Raw genomic sequence first — 24,762 nt, forward strand, 5'->3', positions numbered from 1 at the left:
GCTATTCGGGCCAACGTTTATTAGCATCAAATTACAGAGTTAGGAAGAAGGTCCCGTTTTAGAGGAAACCGCCGTATCAGGAGAAAACCTGGCGAAAACCTGACAAAACGACTATGTACTGGAAACCAAATGCACGTAAAGCCTGGTTAGCTAGCCTGAATCAAGAGGCGTGCAGTTTTAACACAATGCACAGCAGACCTGTGGGCGACCACCCTTTTCAACGTGTTAATGCAGATACTTCAAATTTCGCGCATTGTGCCGATCGACGACCACGTGATACTCAACGAAAAGACTCCCTCGGTGAATGGGAGTTACACACAATGTGAGAATGAAGATGTTGCGTAACACTCGGCGGACCACATTTCTACCATCCTCTTAACGTTTTGGCAGGAGCTTTGGAAATGGTTGCGCAAATATTTTGCAAATTAGTTTTTTGGCCGTTTAGAACAAAAGGGACAGCGCATTGTGGCCTGGTCGATTCTTCGATGGGTGGCTTCTCTCGAACAAAGGCAGGGCGGGTAAGCCCCCGAGAATGATTAACTCTCCTGGCCTATACATAAAAAGAAAATGATTGTCTCGTCATAAGTGTGAGAGCACCGTATGTTTTACGTAAGGTATGAAAAGTTTTTGGCTGATAGTGAAGCGAAAAGTGCTGTAAAAGCTCAGAGCTGGGTAGTTTGTTTTAGGCCATTCGCAGTCGCCGCGTCAATCTGTTATAACATTAAAAAGGAAAAGAAATAAGAAATCCCGAGGACAGGACGTAGTAAATGTATGTCCGCTTCTGGGTCGTGAGAACTTTTCCCTACACACAACTGAATTTTCAATATGCGATAAGTGCCATTTCGGTACTTTTCAGAATGCTTCCCTCTCTCAGTTTCCTGCAGTCAGTGTCTACAGTTTTATGGCATGAGTCAAAATTGTGAAAAGAAGTTTACGGACACATTGTACACGGCTAAAGCTCTTCAATCCTTCATAATTGTGTAAATTTTGCATGTTTTCAAATAGATATGCCATTTTGGAAAGAAACCCTTAAAATGGGGCTGGGGATTGATCCGATGGAAGTAGAGGCGGGTAGGGTTGGATAATCATGAAACGGTGAGATTCCAAGGTTATGCACAGTTATGAATCAAATTAACAATCAATTGCTGATTCTGCTCACAAGCATTGTACTCGGACAAGACGTTGATCAGTGCATTGTCTCGGACTGGGATAAATTATTAAACTACTGAATTACACAGAGGGTAAAAAGGGCTACTGAGGTAATTTAAACATACTCTTTTTGAGTTTATTTTGAATTTTCACAACAAAGAAAACGCTTTAGTAGTTTTAAAAGATTTGAACAAGAGAAAAATAAATATGAAGTTCCAGATTAAAAAAGAACCAAAACAGAAAGAGATGAGTATTGAGTTGGCCCAGCGGTCTCGTACCCTTACTGTGAAGTCAAGGTGGTGAGAGAATTTGCTTTAGTCTCATATTCGACGGATCCACAGAGCTACGGCTCACCTCGAAAAACAGTTGGCAGGAATTAGATTCTTAAACATTCGCTAGTGATGGTGCAATTTAACTGGCTGACTCAACACTTTGACTTTGATTGAAGGGTGCACCCTTGTATTTAGGCCAGAAATATGTCCGCCGAGCTCATTAATAAAAGTCATACACAGAAGAAATTCTATATTAGAGGGTCCCGAGAGCCATGGAACTGAGGAATTGAAGAAATATGAGACTGAACCTCTGGGCCGGACTCAAGGCTTCCAATTCTGAGCAATTTGGATGCAGTCGGGTTTGAAAGTGGCACTATTTGAGCCATTTTGGGAGGGAGGGTTTTTCAAAATGGCTACTTTTCTGGACAGGGACATTTTTTTTTGCATTTTAAGGGTGGTCTGATTCTGGTGAAAATTTCTCAAAAATTCATGAGTCAACCCCCCGAAAATTGAAAGGAAAATGAAAGAGGACATGTGGAACATCATTTTGCTGTGCAGCCTGAACACCTGTGAGAGTTGTGAGTATTTTAAAAATATTTGTGAAGTATGGGGATTTATCATTGCTGTCTATGGGAATTTATTTTTAGTGGTGCACCCTATAGATCCAGAGAATGGTGGCGGCCATTTTGTTTTGATGGGGATTTAAAAAGGGGTTTTTTGCTGCTTTTTCGGCACATCGAGATTAAATTGAAGATTGCTCTTGATCTGGTTGCATGTGCCCATTTTTATGACAGTTTCACAATGTTCACGATATTTGTTGATGTATATATTTGCAGGACATTCCTTGAAGGGACAGTTGTGTCCATGGCTGATAAGAGCCTCCTTCCATCAGCGGTTGAAATTCTGTGTTGTACAAACCCCAACATTTCGCAGTCGGCATCAACGTGTCCCGGCCATCAGAATCAGGATTTCCTCGCTCTGTGGTGTACATGTGCATGTATGCATGAGGACAGCATTGCAACTAAGTCCACTGCAGAGGGTTTGAAGTCAACAAACTGCTCGTACCCTCCTGACTGTCCGTTGGACTCTGGCACTCGAGTTTGTCTAGAGAAATCGTCTCGGCAACATCGGGACGGAGCAGCGTGACATCCTTAAATTGTCAGCACTGCATTGGACTGGTCCTTGAAGACTCATCTCTAGCAACAACTACTTCCTATTTACACCTGTGTTTGCCTTATATAGACTGTTGGTGAGTTCCTCTGAAATGGACTGTAAGTTTGGCAGGGACAATTTGTGGCCATTCTGACACCAGCCTTTGCTCCATTTGCAGACTGCACATTCCAATCAACCCAGTATTGCTGCAGAACTAGTTGGCTGTGCAAGTCTGATAAATTTTCTCCTGTGTGTGATGAGCATCTGACAAAATGCATGTGGCCACACAGATTCACTGTCAAACCCCATAATAATGAACTCAGAGCACATCAATTCAGTATACTTTACAAGCATGACATCGAGTTAGATTTCTTTTATTTTATTTGGGTGTGGGTGTGGTGTGTATGGGGGGGTGGTGGAAGATAGGTCAGTAACCCAGCTAGTACAATTGTGGCCAGGCTGTGGTGGGGGTAGGACTCGGCTTGTAGTTTTATGGAACTGGGCAGCCACGACCAGGGATTAACCCTGACATTTAGTACTGAATCCTCTGATTTCAGTATGATTTTACAAACACCAATGCATAGCATCAGTGTCCATTGTGTACAGCTATTGATCTTCTGTTGGTGTTTCTTTGTTGCAGGTTTTTATTGACAAGAGCAGAAAAAACAAGCACAGTGGAGTAAATGTTTACCGGTAAGTGAACCATCATACACTATGGAAATCGTTGAGTCATTCGAATCAATCTAGTTTCTGCTTCAAGTTGCTCTCATTTCTTTCTTTCTGGCTGGTTTATTTATATGATTATTGAGATGGAAAACAGATACATATTTTTGTAGTGAGATAAAATCAAGTAAATCCCAATTTTCTGCTTGGGAGAATTTAATTTTGACTGATGAAGTCAAGGATATAGAGGGCGGGCAGCATGTCGGGGATGAAAGTTAAAACACACACAGTGCATTAAGACTGACATGACTGAACTAAAATTTGTCTGCAGCCTAATAAGGCGGACAATTTTGACGGTTGGCTTGTCAAAAGGATGCTTGACTTTGTCATTGGCCACAACAAGCAGCGTCTTCCCTGCAACCCTGCACTTCACGTAGATTTTGCACGATTGCTCTTGATCTGGTTACATGTGCCCATTTTTGTGACAGTTTCATCATGTTCACGACATTTGTTGATGTATTTGCAGGACATTCCTTGAAGGGACAGTTGTGTCCATTGCTGATAAGAGCCTCCTTCCATCAGCGGTTGAAATTCTATGTTGTAGAAACCCCAATATTTCTCAGTCGGCATCAACGTGGGCCGGCCATCAGAATCAGGATTTCCTCGCTCTGTGGTGTACATGTGCATGTATGCATGAGGACAGCATTGCAACTAAGTCCACTGCAGAGGGTTTGAAGTCAACAAACTGCTCGTACCCTCCTGACTGTCCGTTGGACTCTGGCACTCGAGTTTGTCTAGAGAAATCGTCTCGGCAACATCGGGACGGAGCAGCGTGACATCCTTAAATTGTCAGCACTGCATTGGACTGGTCCTTGAAGACTCATCTCTAGCAACAACTACTTCCTATTTACTCCTGTGTTTGCCTTATATAGACTGTTGGTGAGTTCCTCTGAAATGGACTGTAAGTTTGGCAGGGACAATTTGTGGCCATTCTGACACCAGCCTTTGCTCCATTTGCACTGAGACTGCACATTCCAATCAACCCAGTACTAGTTGGCTGTGCAAGTCTGATAAATTTTCTCCTGTGTGTGAGCATCTGACAAAATGCGTGTGGCCACACAGACTCACTGTCAAACCCCATACTAATGAACACAGAGCACGTCAAATATACTTTACAAGCATGACATGGAGTTAGATTTCTTTTATTTTATTAGGGTGTGGGTGTGGTGTGTATGTAGGGGGGTTGGAAGATAGGTCAGTAACCCAGCTAGTACAAATGTGGCTAGGCTGTGGTGGGGGCAGGGCTTGGCTTGTAGTTTTATGGAACTGGGCAGCCACGACCAGGGATTAACCCTGACATTTAGTATTGAATCCTCTGATTTCAGTATGATTTTACATACACCAATGCATAGCATCAGTGTCCATTGTGTACAGCTATTGATCTTCTGTTGGTGTTTCTTTGTTGCACTAAATTGAGAAATAGCCAAAATACCACTGAGGCTGATGTCACATTATCATCTGTCACATACAGAAAGTCCTACATACACTTTCCAAAGTCCAACTGTGCGTATCAACTTATAATTAGAACCCTCCTCCTTTCCACTCAGGATCCGCCCCCAAAGTGGGCATATCCACAACACAGTGAGCCCAGATTGACCGCAAAATAGAATGTTTGTGTTAAAGAGGGAAAGTTTGTCTAGATTTGGTGAGGGAAGGAAAGAAATAAGCACCCTCAAGATGCACAAGGCATGCACACAGACATGCTGTTTTCCTATTGGAATCGTGCAAAATGGCATAGCTATACCCTTATGCGTTTACCCCTGCGGTTTCTCCCAGGGGCAATATTTTTCAATTTTTTTTAAAATTCACATAATGACTTTGGATGTTTTTTTTTTATATAGTGACTTTGGATGTATTCTGATTCTCTTAAGAGTGCTGTTGTGTCACAATGTGAAAGTTGCCCGCTATTATAGATCCAGAGAATGGTGGCTGCCATTTTGTTTTGATGGGGATTGATAAAGGTGTTTTTTGCTGCTGTTGGCACATTTAGATTAAATTTAAGCAAAATCTAACAGAACACAAAATAATTTGCACTCTGTACTTTTGAATTCCAGGTTTTTATTGACAAGAGCAGAAAAAACAAGCACAGTGGAGTAAATGTTTACCGGTAAGTGAACCATCATACAATATGGAAAACGTTGAGTCATTTGAATCATTCTAGTTTCAGCTTGCAGTCATTTTTTTTCCTGGCTGGTTTATTTATATAATTATTGAGATGGAAAACAGACACATATGTTTGTAGTGAGATAAAATCAAGTAAATCCCAATTTTCTGCTTGGGAGAATTTAATTTTGACTGCTGATAAAGTCGAGGATATACTCGGACACTCTCGATAGAAGCGACATTAAATTGATTGTACACGGACCATCGGTACCGATGGTCCGTGTAGAAACCAGAATGGACCAATAAGGAAACAGCGCCCATGGCTTGTGTACTGCTAGAACGTAGCCAATAAGAGTGCACATGCTCACCTTGCATGCTCCACACCCGTTGGCCTCCCCGCTCAAGAATTACAAGCACATAAACAGTGGCTGACCACAGGGTTTTACGAGTGAGCGCTGTGACAGCATGTGGTTTTGTGATTGACCACTGATTGACCTTCCAAGCTTTTCAAAGCGGTGGTTGGGCATTGGGCATGTGTATTTTCATATTCGTCTGGGAAAGCTATCTGCAGGTTATACTTCCCAAATTATGTAGAGGTCTATTGGGTGTATAATAAATGGTGTACATGTACATGTAGACAAAACAAGAAACCAGTACTCTAACATGCGCTGTCGTTTCCTTTCTGGCAAGAGAACGTCGGGGCTTACAGATCTAGTCAATGATACAGTTTTTATTGACTCCGAGAAAGCTCATCGTTTTCTGGGACAAGGGTTGGGGTCCGTTCGAAAACTTTCTGGCTAAACAAAAACTTGATGTTCAGAACCATATTATCAAATCTGGCAATTACAGGAAAGCTTTGTCCATTGAGGCCTTTCTTGCCTTTCTATTTGGTGGAGCTCCACTTAAAGATCGCGAGGTTGTGAACGAAGAGAGAAAGGCACAAATTGTTAGACAAAATTGCATAAATAAGAGGCCAGTGTGTTCAGTCTCTGATACTTTAGTGATAGGAGTATTTCCTCCCGTTGGTGATGGGGTTGATGGCGAATGTGCGGTCAGAGTTGAAGTGAGTGATGAAGATGATGAGGTGGACATAGGTCATAATAATGCACTTCAAGACAAGGAGGTAGAAATAAACAAAAAGAAGCTGGTCAGCCTGAGCAAAACGGGCAGAATTGCACCGGGAGGCATATGTGCTCTATCCTCCGTGACACTCAAGCTCGTTCAGATATCCCGCGAAGCCCGATCTCAAAAACAAGGACAGACAAAGGCTTTCAGAACTCTTAGAAAATGAGTCTACTCACAAAAAATCGCTAACACAGTGGCAAGAAATCGCTAACATAGTAGCAAGAGTGCACAATTGGGGGAAGGAAGACTTTTGTTTGGCATTGGCGATGAGCGTAAAGCAAAGTACACAAAGGCTTGAGGGCGCAGACTTTGCAAGTTAAGAAGGAAGCAAACCTTCTGATAGGCCTCACTTGCATCAACAACTCGCAGGTTCTTAATGGCATGAAACTTCATCGCCCAAAAGAGGTAAGGATGACCAATCTTTTCTTTCTCAAAGATACACGGCCCAACCTGGAGGCGATATCTGGGTGAGCAAGGAGGACGGCTTGGGGAGTTTGATGTGCTTAACATAATGGTCCCATGTAACCTAACTTCATATAGGATGAAACTCATCGACGTTGTGCCAATACTGTTGGAGAATTTCCCTTTTCATTCCATGATGAGGCTAGCGACAGAAGCCGGTGAGTACCAGCATTACTTAAACATGACATATTTTTATCAACACACTTTGAGAGGTGGCGGTAAAAACAGACCCACAGTTTTGCAAGCTCTCTTCGAATGGCAGTGGAGATGTCTTTGTCCATCTGAAATTGTTGTGGCTTTTGAAGAGTTTGTTGAAGATCATCTGACAATGTGTGATGTTGATGAAGAGAGTCACAGCGATGGAGAAAACCGACCTTTGAGTATGGCCGAAGATCAAGTATCTTAAGATGGCACTGGAAATGAAGACGCAACGCAGACAAAGAGCATTCTAGCTAACCAAATGTTCGTCCTTGCTGGCAAGCTGAGTGCTTCCCAGGATACAGTATCTTTTGAGATAAGACGCCTTGGTGGAAGGGTATGGAGAGGTAGCACGTTGCCAGATGAAAGAATTCCTTTAAGGTGGATAGTTGTGTCATCTCAAGCTAAGTACAATAAGGATCCCCGGTGACATCACAGAGAGAAGAAACAGATGGTAATAAACGTACACATGTCATAAAAAATGTGATTCTAAAATATAATAACATTGAAGTTTGATCGAGCAACAATATGGCTATAAAATTTAGTTCATTAAGAAATCCATTTGACATTGACGATGATGCTTGAAAAGCACTGTTTGCCGTCTCATTAATGTAAACCCGTAACACATCAATCCAATAAAACAAAATCTCAAGACCAAGGCTTAAAGTCGCCTAAATCAAAATACATGTACTCGATCTGCTTATTTATTTTGCAACAAGCTCCAGCGAGTATGTTGAATTTTACAGCTGCAAATCAAAACATTTGCGAGGAGTGGCGTTCATTGGCAGAGGAAGAAAAGGAAAACTAAAAAAAAAAACAGAAAAGCTATCGCTGTTGAAAACTCTCAGGATTGATGTTTTGGGTATGTATTTGGGTAACATTAAGTAGCAACAACGAAGGTAACAATCCAACAAAGCAAAAAAATGACTAACTGACAGACCAACAACCGCCCGCTTAAAAGATAGTACCGCACGCAGTCCCTTTAATTGTTCTTTTTCTCGACAAACGTGAAGACACAATATGCTGCAAATTGCGCCCGCACCCCTTCCCTTCCCCTCTCGCACCCCGCTTTTGACTTAACAAGACTCAAAACACTACAAATTCGTGCCTGCATCCCACTTTTCCCTTCTCACGCTCCACTTTTGCCTTCTTGCACACACTTTCCCCTTCTTGCGATTTTCCCTTCTCGCGCACCCCACTTTTCCATTCTCGCACCCTTCTTTTGACTCGACAAAACTGGAGGCTCAATACACTGCAAATTCACTGCCTTGCCCCCATTTTTTCTTTTTTCACCCCTCTTCTCTTCTCTCTTCTCTTCTTTCTCTTCTCACACGCCACTTTTTCCTTTTCGTAACCCTCTTTTCCCTTCTCGGACCCAACTTTTCCCTTCTCACACCCCTCTTTTCCGTTCTCGCAGCCCGCTTTCTACTCGACAAAACTGAATACTCTGTACACTGCAAATTTGCTCCCCTGCCCCACTGTTTTCTTTTCGCACCCCTCTTTTTTCTTCTCGCACCCCACTTTTCCCTTTTCGCACCCCTCTTTTCCGCTCTCGCACCCCGCTTTTGACTCGACAAAACTGAATACTCTGTACCCAGGAAATTCACTCCTGTATGCCACTTTTCCCTTCTCGCACCCCTCTTTTCCCTTCTCGCACCCCTCTTTTCCGTTCTCGCACCCGCTTTTGACTCGACAAAACTGAATACTCCCACACTGCAAATTCGCTCCCTTGCCCCCTTTTTTCTTTTTGCACCCCTCTTTTCTCTTCTCGCACCCCACTTTTCCTTTTTCGCACCCCTCTTTTCCGTTCTCGCAGCCCACTTTTCCCTTTTCGCACCCCTCTTTTCTGTTCTCGCAGCCCACTTTTTACTCGTCAAAACTGAGTGCTCCCCACACTGCAAATTCGCTCCCTTGCCCCCCTTTTTCTTTTGCACCTTCTTTGCCCTTCTCGCAACCCGCTTTTTACTCAACAAAACTGAAGGGTCAACACACTGCAAATTTGCTTCCATGCCCCACTTTTTACCTTTTCGCACCCCACTTTTCCCTTCTCGCACCCCTCTTTTCCATTCTTGAGCCCTCTTTTTACTCGACAAAACCGAATATTCTGTACACTGCAAATTTGCTGCCGTGCCCCACTGTTTTCTTTTCGCACCCTTCTTTTTTCTTCTCGCACCCCACTTTTCCCTTTTCGCACCCCTCTTTTCCGCTCTCGCACTCTGCTTTTGACTCGACAAAACTGAATACTCCCCACTCTGCAAATCCACATCCGCACCTCGCTTTTCCCTTCCCGCACCCCACTTTTACCTTATTGCACCCCTCTTTTGCCCTTCTCGCAACCCGCTTTTTACTCAACAAAACTGAAGGATCAACACACTGCAAATTTGCTTCCATGCCCCACTTTTTGCCTTTTCGCACCCCTCTTTTCCCTTCTCGCACCCCACTTTTTGCCTTTTCGCACCCCTCTTTTCCCTTCTCGCACCCCACTTTTCCCTTCTCTCATGCCTCGTTTCCCTTCTCGCACCCAATTTTTCCCTTCTCGCACCCCTCTTTTCCCTTCTCGCACCCCTCTTTTCTGTTCTGGCACCCGCTTTTGACTCGACAAAACTGAGTGCTCCCCACACTGCAAATTCGCTCCCTTGCCCTCTTTTTTCTCTTCACACCCATCTTTACACTTCTCACAACTCACTGTTTACTCGACCAAACTGAAGGGTCAACACACTGCAAATTTTCTTCCATGCCCCACTTTTTTCCTTTTCGCACCCCTCTTTTCCCTTCTTGCACCCCACTTTTCCCTTTTCGCACCCCTCTTTTCCGCTCTTGCACCCCGCTTTTGACTCGGCAAAAGCTCAACACACTGCAAATTTGCGTCTGCACCCTCCTTTCCCTTCTCGCACCCCACTTTTTTCCTTTTCGCACCCCTCTTTTCCGTTATTGAACCCCGCTTTTGACCCGACAATACCGAATACTCCCCACACGCAAATTGGCTCCTGCACCCCTTTTTCCCTTCTCGCATCCCACTTTTCCTCCAAGCTGGCGAGGTTGGGGGGGGGGCACAGTCCACTGAGCACCATAGGAAAGCACAAATGTACATGTGTAAATGTCATCATAAAGATCAGTACATAGGTCCATTCTCTGTCAAGGAAACAGCCAAGTGGGTATTCTCGACGGGCGGATCCAGCCCCATTAAAATACAGGAATATGATGGACAGGCCGGGACAAAACGGGGCTATAGAACCCTCACAAAAAATCAGCTCATACACATGAAAAACACCGGGGACATTTTGGTAAAGCGGTTCACATTGACTTCATTGTTTCAGCACTGTCTTCGGGACAATTTTTACTGTGATTGTACAGTTGTACGGTACATGGACATGTGTATAATTAGCCCAGTACGTGCCTAGTGGAAACCAGTAGATGATCAACTGATAATATTCAGATATCTCAACAGAGTGAAAAACAACAGAACATCTAAAGTTGTTCCTTAAGATGTTCCGAATAAAGAACGAAATATTAAATCAACATAATTTTTATCAGTCTTTCTGGATTCTCATATTGAGTTGCCCAGTGGAATCAAAAGAGTATACTAGTTCGCAATGGTTCAGTTCCGTCATACAATACACTGTCCAGTTCAAAAATTGAAAGCGCACGCAGGCATACAATCTCGGGGAGCTGAGTTTTCAATATCGTTGCCTAAAAGCCAATTTAATAAGCGTGCACTACTATATTTCATTTTGCTGCGACTTCCACCAGGCAGTTTGCAAATTTTCCCCACTGCACTGTTCTTCCTTTTTCCTTACTATTGCTGACTTTATGTTTTAATTAATGTTTTGGTGCTTGACAAACCCAGCCACCGCCTTGAAGGTCAGTGCAGTGGTAAATCACGAAACCACATGCTGTCACAGCGCTGTAAAACCCTGTGGTCATCCCACTGTTTATGTGCTTGTAATTCTGGATCTTGAAGGCCACTGTGGGTGTGGAGCAAGGTGAGCATGTGCACTCTTATTGGCTAAGTTCTGGCAGTCACAAGCCATGGGCGCTGTTTCCTTATTGGTCCATTCTGGTTTGTACACGGACCATCGGTACAGATGGTCTGTGTACAGTCAATTTAATGTCGTTTCTATCGAGGGTGTCTGAGTAATGGATATAGAGGGCGGGCAGCATGTCGGGGGGGGTGAAAGTTAAAACACACACAGTGCATTAAGACGGACATGACTGAACTAAAATTTGTCTGCAGCTTAATAAGGTGTACAATTTTGACAGTTGCCTTGCCAAAAGGATGCTTGACTTTATCATTGGCCACAGCAAGCGGCGTCTTTCCTGCAACCCTGCACTTCACGTAGGTTTTGCACGATTGCTCTTGATCTGGTTGCTTGTGCCCATTTTTGAGAAAGTTTCATCATGTTCACGACATTTGTTGATGTATTTCCAGGACATTCCTTGAAGGGACAGTTGTGTCCATTGCTGATAAGAACCTCCTTCCATCAGCGGTTGAAACTCTGTGTTGTAGAAACCCCAACCTTTCTCAGTCGGCATCAACATGGGCCGGCCATCAGAATCAGGATTTCCTCGCTCTGTGGTGTACTTGTGCATGAGGACAGCATTGCAACTACATGTAAGTCCACTGCAGAGGGTTTGTTTTAACAAACCGGCATGCTGCTCGTACCCTCCTGACTGTCCGTTGGACTCTGGCACTCGAGTTTGTCTGGAGAAATCGTCTCGGCAACATCGGGACGGAGCAGCGCCGTGACATCCTTAAATTGTCAGCACTGCATCGGAGTGGTCCTTGAAGACTCATCTCTAGCAACAACTACTTCCTATTTACTCCTGTGTTTGCCTCATATAGACTGTTGGTGAGTTCATCTGAAATGGACTGTAAGTTTGGCAGGGACAAATTGTGGCCATTCTGACACCAGCCTTTGCTCCATTTGCAGACTGCACATTCCAATCAACCCAGTATTGCTACAGAACTAGTTGGCTGTGCAAGTCTGATAAATTTTCTCCTGTGTGTGATGAGCATCTGACAAAATGCATGTGGCCACACAGACTCACTGTCAAACCCCATACTAATGAACACAGAGCACATCAATTATACTTTACAAGCATGACATGGAGTTAGATTTCTTTTATTTTATTAGGGTGTGGGTGTGGTGTATATGTGGGGGGGGTGGAAGATACATGTAGGTCAGTAACCCAGCTGGTACAATTGTGGCTAGACTGTGGTGGGGGCAGGGCTCAGCTTGTAGTTTTATGGAATTGGGCAGCCACGACCATGGATTAACCGTGACACTTAGCAGTGAATCCTCTGATTTCAGTATGATTTTACGTACACCAATGCATAGCATCAGTGTCCATTGTGGACAGCTGTTGCTCTTCTGTTGGTGTTTCTTTTTTGCAATAAATTGAGAAATAGCCAAAATACCACAGAGGCTGATGTCACATTGTCATCTGTAACATACAGAAAGGCCTACATACACTTTCCAAAGTCCAACTGTGCGAATAAACTTATAATTAGAACCCTCCCCTTTCCACCCAGGATCCGCCCCCAAAGTGGGCATATCCACAACACAATGAGCCCAGATTGACCGCAAAATAGTATTAAAGAGGGAAAGTTTGTCTAGATTTGGTGAGGGAAGGAAAGAAATAAGCACCCTCAAGATGCACAAGGCATGCACATAGGCATGCAGTTTTCCTATTCGAATCATGCAAAATGGCATAGCCATACCCTAATGCCTTTACCCCTGCGCTTTCTCCCACGGGCAATATTTTTCAATTTTTTTTTTGTACATAAGGACTTTGGATATATTCTGATTCTCTTAAGAGTGCTGTTGTGTCACAATGTGAAAGTTGCCCGCTATTATTGACCCAGAGAATGGTGGTGGCAATTTTGTTTTGATGGGGATTTAAAAAGGTGTTTTTTGCTGCTTTTTCGGCACATCGAGATTAAATTGAAGCAAAATTTAACAGAACACAAAATAATTTGCACTCTCTATTTTTGAATTCCAGGTTTTTATTGACAAGAGCAGAAAAAACAAGCACAGTGGAGTAAATGTTTACCGGTAAGTGAACCATCATACACTATGGAAAACGTTGAGTCATTCGAATCCTTCTAGTTTCTGCTTGCTCTCATTTCTTTCTTTCTGGCTGGTTTATTTATATAATTATTGAGATGGAAAACAGATACATATTTTTGTAGTGAGATAAAATCAAGTAAATCCCAATTTTCCGCTTGGGAGAATTTAATTTTGACTGCTGATGAAGTCAAGGATATAGAGGGCAGGCAGCATGTCGGGGGTGAAAGTTAAAACACACACAGTGCATTAAGACTGACATGACTGAACTAAAATTTGTCTGCAGCCTAATCAGGCAGACAATTTTGACGGTTCACTTGTCAAAAAGATGCTTGACTTTGTCATTGGCCACAACAAGCAGCATCTTTCCTGCAACCCTGCACTTCGTAGGTTTTGCACGATTGCTCTTGATCTGGTTGCATGTGCCCATTTTTGTGACAGTTTCACCATGTTCACGACATTTGTTGATGTATTTGCAGGACATTCCCTGAAGGGACAGTTGCGTCCATTGCTGATAAGAGCCTCCTTCCATCAGCTGTGGAAATTCTATGTTGTACAAACCCCAACATTTCTCAGTCGGCATCAACGTGGGCCGGCCATCAGAATCAGGATTTCCTCGCTCTGTGGTGTACATGTGCATGTATGCATGAGGACAGCATTGCAACTAAGTCCACTGCAGAGGGTTTGACGTCAACAAACCGGCATGCTGCTCGTACCCTCCTGACTGTCCGTTGGACTCTGGCACTCGAGTTTGTCTAGAGAAATCGTCTCGGCAACATCGGGACGGAGTAGCGTGACATCCTTAAATTGTCATGACTGCATTGGAGTGGTCCTTGAAGACTCATCTCTAGCAAACACTACTTCCTATTTACTCCTGTGTTTGCCTTATATAGACTGTTGGTGAGTTCCTCTGAAATGGACTGTAAGTTTGGCAGGGACAATTTGTGGCCATTCTGACACCAGCCTTTGCTCCATTTGCAGACTACACATTCCAATCAACCCAGTATTGCTGCAGAACTAGTTGGCTGTGCAAGTCTGATAAATTTTCTCCTGTGTGTGATGAGCATCTGACAAAATGCATGTGGCCACATAGACTCACTGTCAAACCCCATAATAATGAACTCAGAGCACATCAATTCAGTATACTTTACAAGCATGACATCGAGTTAGATTTCTTTTATTTTATTTGGGTGTGGGTGTGGTGTGTATGGGGGGGTGGTGGAAGATAGGTCAGTAACCCAGCTAGTACAATTGTGGCCAGGCTGTGGTGGGGGTAGGACTCGGCTTGTAGTTTTATGGAATTGGGCAGCCACGACCAGGGATTAACCCTGACATTTAGTACTGAATCCTCCGATTTCAGTATGATTTTACATACACCAATGCATAGCATCAGTGTCCATTGTGTACAGCTGTTGATCTTCTGTTGGTGTTTCTTTGTTGCACTAAATTGAGAAATAGCCAAAATACCACAGAGGCTGATGTCACATTATCATCTGTAACATACAGAAAGGCCTACATACACTTTCCAAAGTCCAACTGTGCGTATACACTTATAATTAGAACCCTCCCCCTTTCCACCCAGGATCCGCCCCCAAAGTGGGCATATCCACAACACAATGAGCCCAGATTGACCGCAAAATAGAATGTTTGTGTTAAAGAGGGAAATTTTGTCTAGATTTGGTGAGTGAAGGAAAGAAATAAGCACCCTCAAGATGCACAAGGCATGCACACAGACATGCTGTTTTCCTATTCGAATCGTGCAAAATGGCATAGCCATACCCTTATGCGTTTACCCCTGCGGTTTCTCCCTGGGGCAATATTTTTCAATTTTTTTTTAAATTTACATAATGACTTTGGATATATTCTGATTCTCTTAAGAGTGCTGTTGTGTCACAATGTAAAAGTTGCCCGCTATTATGGATCCAGAGATTTTGTTTTGATGGGGATTTAAAAAGGTATTTTTTGCTGCTGTTGGTGCATTGAGATTAAATTGAAGCAAAATCTAACAGAACACAAAATAATTCGCACTCTGTACTTTTGAATTCCAGGTTTTTATTGACAAGAGCAGAAAAAACAAGCACAGTGGAGTAAATGTTTACCAGTAAGTGAACCATCATACACTATGGAAAACGTTGAGTCATTCGAATCATTCTAGTTTCTGCTTGCTCTCATTTCTTTCTTTCTGGCCGGTTTATTTATATAATTATTGAGATGGAAAACAGATACGTATTTTTGTAGTGAGATAAAATCAAGTAAATCCCAATTTTCTGCTTGGGAGAATTTAATTTTGACTGCTGATGAAGTCGAGGATATAGAGGGCGGGCAGCATGTCGGGGGTGAAAGTTAAAACACACAAGTGCATTAAGACTGACATGACTGAACTAAAATTTGTCTGCAGCCTAATCAGGCGGACAATTTTGACGGTTGGCTTGTCAAAAAGATGCTTGACTTTGTCATTGGCCACAACAAGCAGCGTCTTTCCTGCAACCCTGCACTTCGTAGGTTTTGCACGATTGCTCTTGATCTGGTTGCATGTGCCCATTTTTGTGACAGTTTCATCATGTTCACGACATTTGTTGATGTATTTGCAGGACATTCCTTGAAGGGATAGTTGTGTCCATTGCTGATAAGAGCCTCCTTCCATCAGCGATTGAAATTCTATGTTGTAGAAACCCCAATATTTCTCAGTCGGCATCAACGTGGGCCGGCCATCAGAATCAGGATTTCCTCGCTCTGTGGTGTACATGTGCATGTATGCATGAGGACAGCATTGCAACTAAGTCCACTGCAGAGGGTTTGACGTCAACAAACCGGCATGCTGCTCGTACCCTCCTGACTGTCCGTTGGACTCTGGCACTCGAGTTTATCTAGAGAAATCGTCTCGGCAACATCGGGACGGAGCAGCGTGACATCCTTAAATTGTCAGCACTGCATCGGAGTGGTCCTTGAAGACTCATCTCTAGCAACAACTACTTCCTATTTACTCCTGTGTTTGCCTTATATAGACTGTTGGTGAGTTCCTCTGAAATGGACTGTAAGTTTGGCAGGGACAATTTGTGGCCATTCTGACACCAGCCTTTGCTCCATTTGCAGACTGCACATTCCAATCAACCCAGTATTGCTGCAGAACTAGTTGGCTGTGCAAGTCTGATAAATTTTCTCCTGTGTGTGAGCATGCATGTGGCCACATAGACTCACTGTCAAACCCCATACTAATGAACACAGAGCACATCAAATATACTTTACAAGCATGACATGGAGTTAGATTTCTTTTATTTTATTAGGGTGTGGGTGTGGTGTGTATGTGGGGGGGGGGTGGAAGATAGGTCAGTAACCCAGCTAGTACAATTGTGGCTAGGCTGTGGTTGGGGCAGGGCTCGGCTTGTAGTTTTATGGAATTGGGCAACCAAGACCAGGGATTAACCCTGACATTCAGTACTGAATCCTCCAATTTTAGTATGATTTTACGTACACCAATGGATAGCATCAGTGTCCATTGTGTACAGCTGTTGATCTTCTGTTGGTGTTTCTTTGTTGCACTAAATTGAGAAATAGCCAAAATACCACAGAGGCTGATGTCACATTGTCATCTGTAACATACAGAAAGTCCTACATACACTTTCCAAAGTCCAACTGTGCGTATCAACTTATAATTAGAACCCTCCTCCTTTCCACTCAGGATCCGCCCCAAAGTGGGCATATCCACAACACAATGAGCCCAGAGTGACCGCAAAATAGTGTTAAAGAGGGAAATTTTGTCTAGATTTGGTGAGTGAAGGAAAGAAATAAGCACCCTCAAGATGCACAAGGCATGCACACAGACATGCTGTTTTCCTATTGGAATCGTGCAAAATGGCATAGCTATACCCTTATGCGTTTACCCCTGCGGTTTCTCCCAGGGGCAATATTTTTCAATTTTTTTTTAAATTTACATAATCGGACTTTGGATGTTTTTTTTTATATAGTGACTTTGGATGTATTCTGATTCTCTTAAGAGTGCTGTTGTGTCACAATGTGAAAGTTTCCCGCTATTATAGATCCAGAGAATGGTGGCGGCCATTTTGTTTTGATGGGGATTGATAAAGGTGTTTTTTGCTGCTGTTGGCACATTTAGATTAAATTTAAGCAAAATCTAACAGAACACAAAATAATTTGCACTCTGTACTTTTGAATTCCAGGTTTTTATTGACAAGAGCAGAAAAAACAAGCACAGTGGAGTAAATGTTTACCGGTAAGTGAACCATCATACAATATGGAAAACGTTGAGTCATTCGGATCATTCTAGTTTCAGCTTGCAGTCATTTTTTTTCCTGGCTGGTTTATTTATATAATTATTGAGATGGAAAACAGACACATATGTTTGTAGTGAGATAAAATCAAGTAAATCCCAATTTTCTGCTTGGGAGAATTTAATTTTGACTGCTGATACTCAGACACTCTCGATAGAAGCGACATTAAATTGATTGTACACGGACCATCGGTACCGATGGTCCGTGTAGAAACCAGAATGGACCAATAAGGAAACAGTGCCCATGGCTTGTGTACTGCCAGAACGTAGCCAATAAGAGTGCACATGCTCACCTTGCATGCTCCACACCCGTTGGCCTTCCCGCTCAAGAATTACAAGCACATAAACAGTGGCTGACCACAGGGTTTTACAAGTGAGCGCTGTGACAGCATGTGGTTTTGTGATTGACCACTGATTGACCTTCCAAGCTTTTCAAAGCGGTGGTTGGGCATTGGGCATGTGTATTATCATATTCGTCTGGGAAAGCTATCTGCAGGTTATACTTCCCAAATTATGTAGAGGTCTATTGGGTGTATAATAAATGGTGTACATGTACATGTAGACAACACAAGAAACCAGTACTCTAACATGCGCTGTCGTTTCCTTTCTGGCAAGAGAACGTCGGGGCTTACAGATCTAGTCAATGATACAGTTTTTATTGACTCCGAGAAAGCTCATCGTTTTCTGGGACAAGGGTTGGGGTCCGTTCGAAAACTTTCTGGCTAAACAAAAACTTGATGTTCAGAACCATATTATCAAATCTGGCAATTACAGGAAAGCTTTGTCCATTGAGGCCTTTCTTGCCTTTCTATTTGGTGGAGCTCCACTTAAAGATCGCGAGGTTGTTGTGAATGAAGAGAGAAAGGCACAAATTGTTAGACAAAATTGCATAAATAAGAGGCCAGTGTGTTCAGTCTCTGATACTTTAGTGATAGGAGTATTTCCTCCCGTTGGTGATGGGGTTGATGGCGAATGTGCGGTCAGAGTTGAAGTGAGTGATGAAGATGATGAGGTGGACATAGGTCATAATAATGCACTTCAAGACAAGGAGGTAGAAATAAACAAAAAGAAGCTGGTCAGCCTGAGCAAAACGGGTAGAATTGCACCGGGAGGCATATGTGCTCTATCCTCCGTGACACTCAAGCTCGTTCAGATATCCCGCGAAGCCCGATCTCAAAAACAAGGACAGACAAAGGCTTTCAGAACTCTTAGAAAATGAGTCTACTCACAAAAAATCGCTAACACAGTGGCAAGAAATCGCTAACATAGTAGCAAGAGTGCACAATTGGGGGAAGGAAGACTTTTGTTTGGCATTGGCGATGAGCGTAAAGCAAAGTACACAAAGGCTTGAGGGCGCAGACTTTGCAAGTTAAGAAGGAAGCAAACCTGTCTGATAGGCCTCACTTGCATCAACAACTCGCAGGTTCTTAATGGCATGAAACTTCATCGCCCGAAAGAGGTAAGGATGACCAATCTTTTCTTTCTCAAAGATACACGGCCCAACCTGGAGGCGATATCTGGGTGAGCAAGGAGGACGGCTTGGGGAGTTTGATGTGCTTAACATAATGGTCCCATGTAACCTAACTTCATATAGGATGAAACTCATCGACGTTGTGCCAATACTGTTGGAGAATTTCCCTTTTCATTCCATGATGAGGCTAGCGACAGAAGCCGGTGAGTACCAGCATTACTTAAACATGACATATTTTTATCAACACACTTTGAGAGGTGGCGGTAAAAACAGACCCACAGTTTTGCAAGCTCTCTTCGAATGGCAGTGGAGATGTCTTTGTCCATCTGAAATTGTTGTGGCTTTTGAAGAGTTTGTTGAAGATCATCTGACAATGTGTGATGTTGATGAAGAGAGTCACAGCGATGGAGAAAACCGACCTTTGAGTATGGCCGAAGATCAAGTATCTTAAGATGGCACTGGAAATGAAGACGCAACGCAGACAAAGAGCATTCTAGCTAACCAAATGTTCGTCCTTGCTGGCAAGCTGAGTGCTTCCCAGGATACAGTATCTTTTGAGATAAGACGCCTTGGTGGAAGGGTATGGAGAGGTAGCACGTTGCCAGATGAAAGAATTCCTTTAAGGTGGATAGTTGTGTCATCTCAAGCTACATGTAAGTACAATAAGGATCCCCGGTGACATCACAGAGAGAAGAAACAGATGGTAATAAACGTACACATGTCATAAAAAATGTGATTCTAAAATATAATAACATTGAAGTTTGATCGAGCAACAATATGGCTATAAAATTTAGTTCATTAAGAAATCCATTTGACATTGACGATGATGCTTGAAAAGCACTGTTTGCCGTCTCATTAATGTAAACCCGTAACACATCAATCCAATAAAACAAAATCTCAAGACCAAGGCTTAAAGTCGCCTTAATCAAAATACATGTACTCGATCTGCTTATTTATTTTGCAACAAGCTCCAGCGAGTATGTTGAATTTTACAGCTGCAAATCAAAACATTTGCGAGGAGTGGCGTTCATTGGCAGAGGAAGAAAAGGAAAACTAAAAAAAAAAAACAGAAAAGCTATCGCTGTTGAAAACTCTCAGGATTGATGTTTTGGGTATGTATTTGGGTAACATTAAGTAGCAACAACGAAGGTAACGATCCAACAAAGCAAAAAAATGACTAACTGACAGACCAACAACCGCCCGCTTAAAAGATAGTACCGCACGCAGTCCCTTTAATTGTTCTTTTTCTCGACAAACGTGAAGACACAATATGCTGCAAATTGCGCCCGCACCCCTTCCCTTCCCCTCTCGCACCCCGCTTTTGACTTAACAAGACTCAAAACACTACAAATTCGTGCCTGCATCCCACTTTTCCCTTCTCACGCTCCACTTTTGCCTTCTTGCACACACTTTCCCCTTCTTGCGATTTTCCCTTCTCGCGCACCCCCACTTTTCCATTCTCGCACCCTTCTTTTGACTCGACAAAACTGGAGGCTCAATACACTGCAATTTCACTGCCCTGCCCCCATTTTTTCTTTTTTCACCCCTCTTCTCTTCTCTCTTCTCTTCTTTCCCTTCTCACACCCCACTTTTTCCTTTTCATACCCATCTTTTCCCTTCTCGGACCCAACTTTTCCCTTCTCACACCCCTCTTTTCCGTTCTCGCAGCCCGCTTTCTACTTGACAAAACTGAATACTCTGTACACTGCAAATTTGCTCCCCTGCCCCACTGTTTTCTTTTCGCACCCCTCTTTTTTCTTCTCGCACCCCACTTTTCCCTTTTCGCACCCCTCTTTTCCGCTCTCGCACCCCGCTTTTGACTCGACAAAACTGAATACTCTGTACCCAGGAAATTCACTCCTGTATGCCACTTTTCCCTTCTCGCACCCCTCTTTTCCCTTCTCGCACCCCTCTTTTCCGTTCTCGCACCCGCTTTTGACTCGACAAAACTGAATACTCCCACACTGCAAATTCGCTCCCTTGCCCCCTTTTTTCTTTTTGCACCCCTCTTTTCTCTTCTCGCACCCCACTTTTCCTTTTTCGCACCCCTCTTTTCCGTTCTCGCAGCCCACTTTTCCCTTTTCGCACCCCTCTTTTCTGTTCTCGCAGCCCACTTTTTACTCGTCAAAACTGAGTGCTCCCCACACTGCAAATTCGCTCCCTTGCCCCCCTTTTTCTTTTGCACCTTCTTTGCCCTTCTCGCAACCCGCTTTTTACTCAACAAAACTGAAGGGTCAACACACTGCAAATTTGCTTCCATGCGCCACTTTTTACCTTTTCGCACCCCACTTTTCCCTTCTCTCACGCCTGGTTTCCCTTCTCGCACCTAACTTTTCCCTTCTCGCACCCCTCTTTTCCATTCTTGAGCCCTCTTTTTACTCGACAAAACCGAATATTCTGTACACTGCAAATTTGCTGCCGTGCCCCACTGTTTTCTTTTCGCACCCTTCTTTTTTCTTCTCGCACCCCACTTTTCCCTTTTCGCACCCCTCTTTTCCGCTCTCCCACTCTGCTTTTGACTCGACAAAACTGAATACTCCCCACACTGCAAATCCACGTCCGCACCTCGCTTTTCCCTTCCCGCACCCCACTTTTACCTTATTGCACCCCTCTTTTGCCCTTCTCGCAACCCGCTTTTTACTCAACAAAACTGAAGGGTCAACACACTGCAAATTTGCTTCCATGCCCCACTTTTTGCTTTTTCGCACCCCTCTTTTCCCTTCTCGCACCCCACTTTTTGCCTTTTCGCACCCCTCTTTTCCCTTCTCGCACCCCACTTTTCCCTTCTCTCATGCCTCGTTTCCCTTCTCGCACCCAATTTTTCCCTTCTCGCACCCCTCTTTTCCCTTCTCGCACCCCTCTTTTCTGTTCTGGCACCCGCTTTTGACTCGCCAACACTGAGTCCTCCCCCCACTGCAAATTCGCTCCCTTGCCCCCTTTTTTTCTTTTCACACCCCTCTTTGCCCTTCTCGCAACCCGCTGTTTACTCGACAAAACTGAAGGGTCAACACACTGCAACTTTTCTTCCATGCCCCACTTTTTCCCTTTTCGCACCCCTCTTTTCCGCTCTTGCACCCCGCTTTTGACTCGGCAAAAGCTCAACACACTGCAAATTCGCGTCTGCACCCTCCTTTCCCTTCTCGCACCCCACTTTTTTCCTTTTCGCACCCCTCTTTTCCGTTATTGAACCCCGCTTTTGACCCGACAATACCGAATACTCCCCACACGCAAATTGGCTCCTGCACCCCTTTTTCCCTTCTCGCATCCCACTTTTCCTCCAAGCTGGCGAGGTTGGGGGGGGGCACAGTCCACTGAGCACCATAGGAAAGCACAAATGTACATGTGTAAATGTCATCATAAAGATCAGTACATAGGTCCATTCTCTGTCAAGGAAACAGCCAAGTGGGTATTCTCGACGGGCGGATCCAGCCCCATTAAAATACAGGAATATGATGGACAGGCCGGGACAAAACGGGGCTATAGAACCCTCACAAAAAATCAGCTCATACACATGAAAAACACCGGGGACATTTTGGTAAAGCGGTTCACATTGACTTCATTGTTTCAGCACTGTCTTCGGGACAATTTTTACTGTGATTGTACAGTTGTACGGTACATGGACATGTGTATAATTAGCCCAGTACGTGCCTAGTGGAAACCAGTAGATGATCAACTGATAATATTCAGATATCTCAACAGAGTGAAAAACAACAGAACATCTAAAGTTGTTCCTTAAGATGTTCCGAATAAAGAACGAAATATTAAATCAACATAATTTTTATCAGTCTTTCTGGATTCTCATATTGAGTTGCCCAGTGGAATCAAAAGAGTATACTAGTTCGCAATGGTTCAGTTCCGTCATACAATACACTGTCCAGTTCAAAAATTGAAAGCGCACGCAGGCATACAATCTCGGGGAGCTGAGTTTTCAATATCGTTGCCTAAAAGCCAATTTAATAAGCGTGCACTACTATATTTCGTTTTGCTGCGACTTCCACCAGGCAGTTTGCAAATTTTCCCCACTGCACTGTTCTTCCTTTTTCCTTACTATTGCTGACTTTATGTTTTAATTAATGTTTTGGTGCTTGACAAACCCAGCCACCGCCTTGAAGGTCAGTGCAGTGGTAAATCACGAAACCACCTGCTGTCACAGCGCTGTAAAACCCTGTGGTCATCCCACTGTTTATGTGCTTGTAATTCTGGATCTTGAAGGCCACTGTGGGTGTGGAGCAAGGTGAGCATGTGCACTCTTATTGGCTAAGTTCTGGCAGTCACAAGCCATGGGCGCTGTTTCCTTATTGGTCCATTCTGGTTTGTACACCGACCATCGGTACAGATGGTCTGTGTACAGTCAATTTAATGTCGTTTCTATCGAGGGTGTCTGAGTAATGGATATAGAGGGCGGGCAGCATGTCGGGGGGGGGGGTGAAAGTTAAAACACACAGTGCATTAAGACTGACATGACTGAACTAAAATTTGTCTGCAGCCTAATAAGGTGTACAATTTTGACAGTTGCCTTGCCAAAAGGATGCTTGACTTTATCATTGGCCACAGCAAGCGGCGTCTTTCCTGCAACCCTGCACTTCACGTAGGTTTTGCACGATTGCTCTTGATCTGGTTGCTTGTGCCCATTTTTGAGAAAGTTTCATCATGTTCACGACATTTGTTGATGTATTTCCAGGACATTCCTTGAAGGGACAGTTGTGTCCATTGCTGATAAGAACCTCCTTCCATCAGCGGTTGAAACTCTGTGTTGTAGAAACCCCAACCTTTCTCAGTCGGCATCAACATGGGCCGGCCATCAGAATCAGGATTTCCTCGCTCTGTGGTGTACTTGTGCATGAGGACAGCATTGTAACTACATGTAAGTCCACTGCAGAGGGTTTGTTTTAACAAACCGGCATGCTGCTCGTACCCTCCTGACTGTCCGTTGGACTCTGGCACTCGAGTTTGTCTGGAGAAATCGTCTCGGCAACATCGGGACGGAGCAGCGCCGTGACATCCTTAAATTGTCAGCACTGCATCGGAGTGGTCCTTGAAGACTCATCTCTAGCAACAACTACTTCCTATTTACTCCTGTGTTTGCCTCATATAGACTGTTGGTGAGTTCATCTGAAATGGACTGTAAGTTTGGCAGGGACAAATTGTGGCCATTCTGACACCAGCCTTTGCTCCATTTGCAGACTGCACATTCCAATCAACCCAGTATTGCTACAGAACTAGTTGGCTGTGCAAGTCTGATAAATTTTCTCCTGTGTGTGATGAGCATCTGACAAAATGCATGTGGCCACACAGACTCACTGTCAAACCCCATACTAATGAACAGAGAGCACATCAATTATACTTTACAAGCATGACATGGAGTTAGATTTCTTTTATTTTATTAGGGTGTGGGTGTGGTGTATATGTGGGGGGGTGGAAGATACATGTAGGTCAGTAACCCAGCTGGTACAATTGTGGCTAGACTGTGGTGGGGGCAGGGCTCAGCTTGTAGTTTTATGGAATTGGGCAGCCACGACCATGGATTAACCGTGACACTTAGCAGTGAATCCTCTGATTTCAGTATGATTTTACGTACACCAATGGATAGCATCAGTGTCCATTGTGTACAGCTGTTGCTCTTCTGTTGGCGTTTCTTTTTTGCACTAAATTGAGAAATAGCCAAAATACCACTGAGGCTGATGTCACATTATCATCTGTAACATACAGAAAGGCCTACATACACTTTCCAAAGTCCAACTGTGCGTATAA

General features: G+C 43.7%; 1 protein-coding gene across 9 annotated transcripts; it reads left to right on the top strand.

Moving 5' to 3' along the window:
- The first annotated feature begins 1,497 nt into the window (after positions 1–1,497).
- LOC147798816 (uncharacterized) lies at positions 1,498–24,113 on the top strand. 9 transcript variants are annotated; one of them, XM_087138250.1, is made up of 15 exons: positions 1,498–1,999; positions 2,258–2,670; positions 3,214–3,266; positions 3,763–4,175; positions 5,351–5,403; positions 6,961–7,144; positions 11,614–12,034; positions 13,188–13,240; positions 13,732–14,152; positions 15,301–15,353; positions 15,844–16,264; positions 17,431–17,483; positions 19,031–19,214; positions 23,110–23,245; positions 23,693–24,113. In XM_087138250.1, exons 13-15 carry the CDS (start codon positions 19,106–19,108, stop codon positions 23,853–23,855), a joined length of 408 nt encoding a protein of 135 aa, XP_086994376.1. In that variant the 5' UTR covers positions 1,498–1,999; positions 2,258–2,670; positions 3,214–3,266; positions 3,763–4,175; positions 5,351–5,403; positions 6,961–7,144; positions 11,614–12,034; positions 13,188–13,240; positions 13,732–14,152; positions 15,301–15,353; positions 15,844–16,264; positions 17,431–17,483; positions 19,031–19,105; the 3' UTR covers positions 23,856–24,113. The 9 variants fall into 9 exon arrangements, 3 of the variants coding, with proteins under 3 accessions (XP_086994376.1, XP_086994377.1, XP_086994378.1); XR_015425687.1 differs by lacking the exon at positions 23,110–23,245 and having other exon boundaries at positions 1,503–1,999; XR_015425690.1 differs by lacking the exons at positions 23,110–23,245; positions 23,693–24,113 and adding an exon at positions 19,362–20,449 and having other exon boundaries at positions 1,503–1,999.
- Positions 24,114–24,762: the final 649 nt, after the last annotated feature.

The sequence above is a fragment of the Acanthaster planci genome, linkage group LG06 (genome assembly GCF_054643075.1).
Source record: "Acanthaster planci isolate LZ-2023a linkage group LG06, COTS_SCS, whole genome shotgun sequence".
NCBI classification, from domain to species: Eukaryota; Metazoa; Echinodermata; class Asteroidea; order Valvatida; family Acanthasteridae; genus Acanthaster; species Acanthaster planci.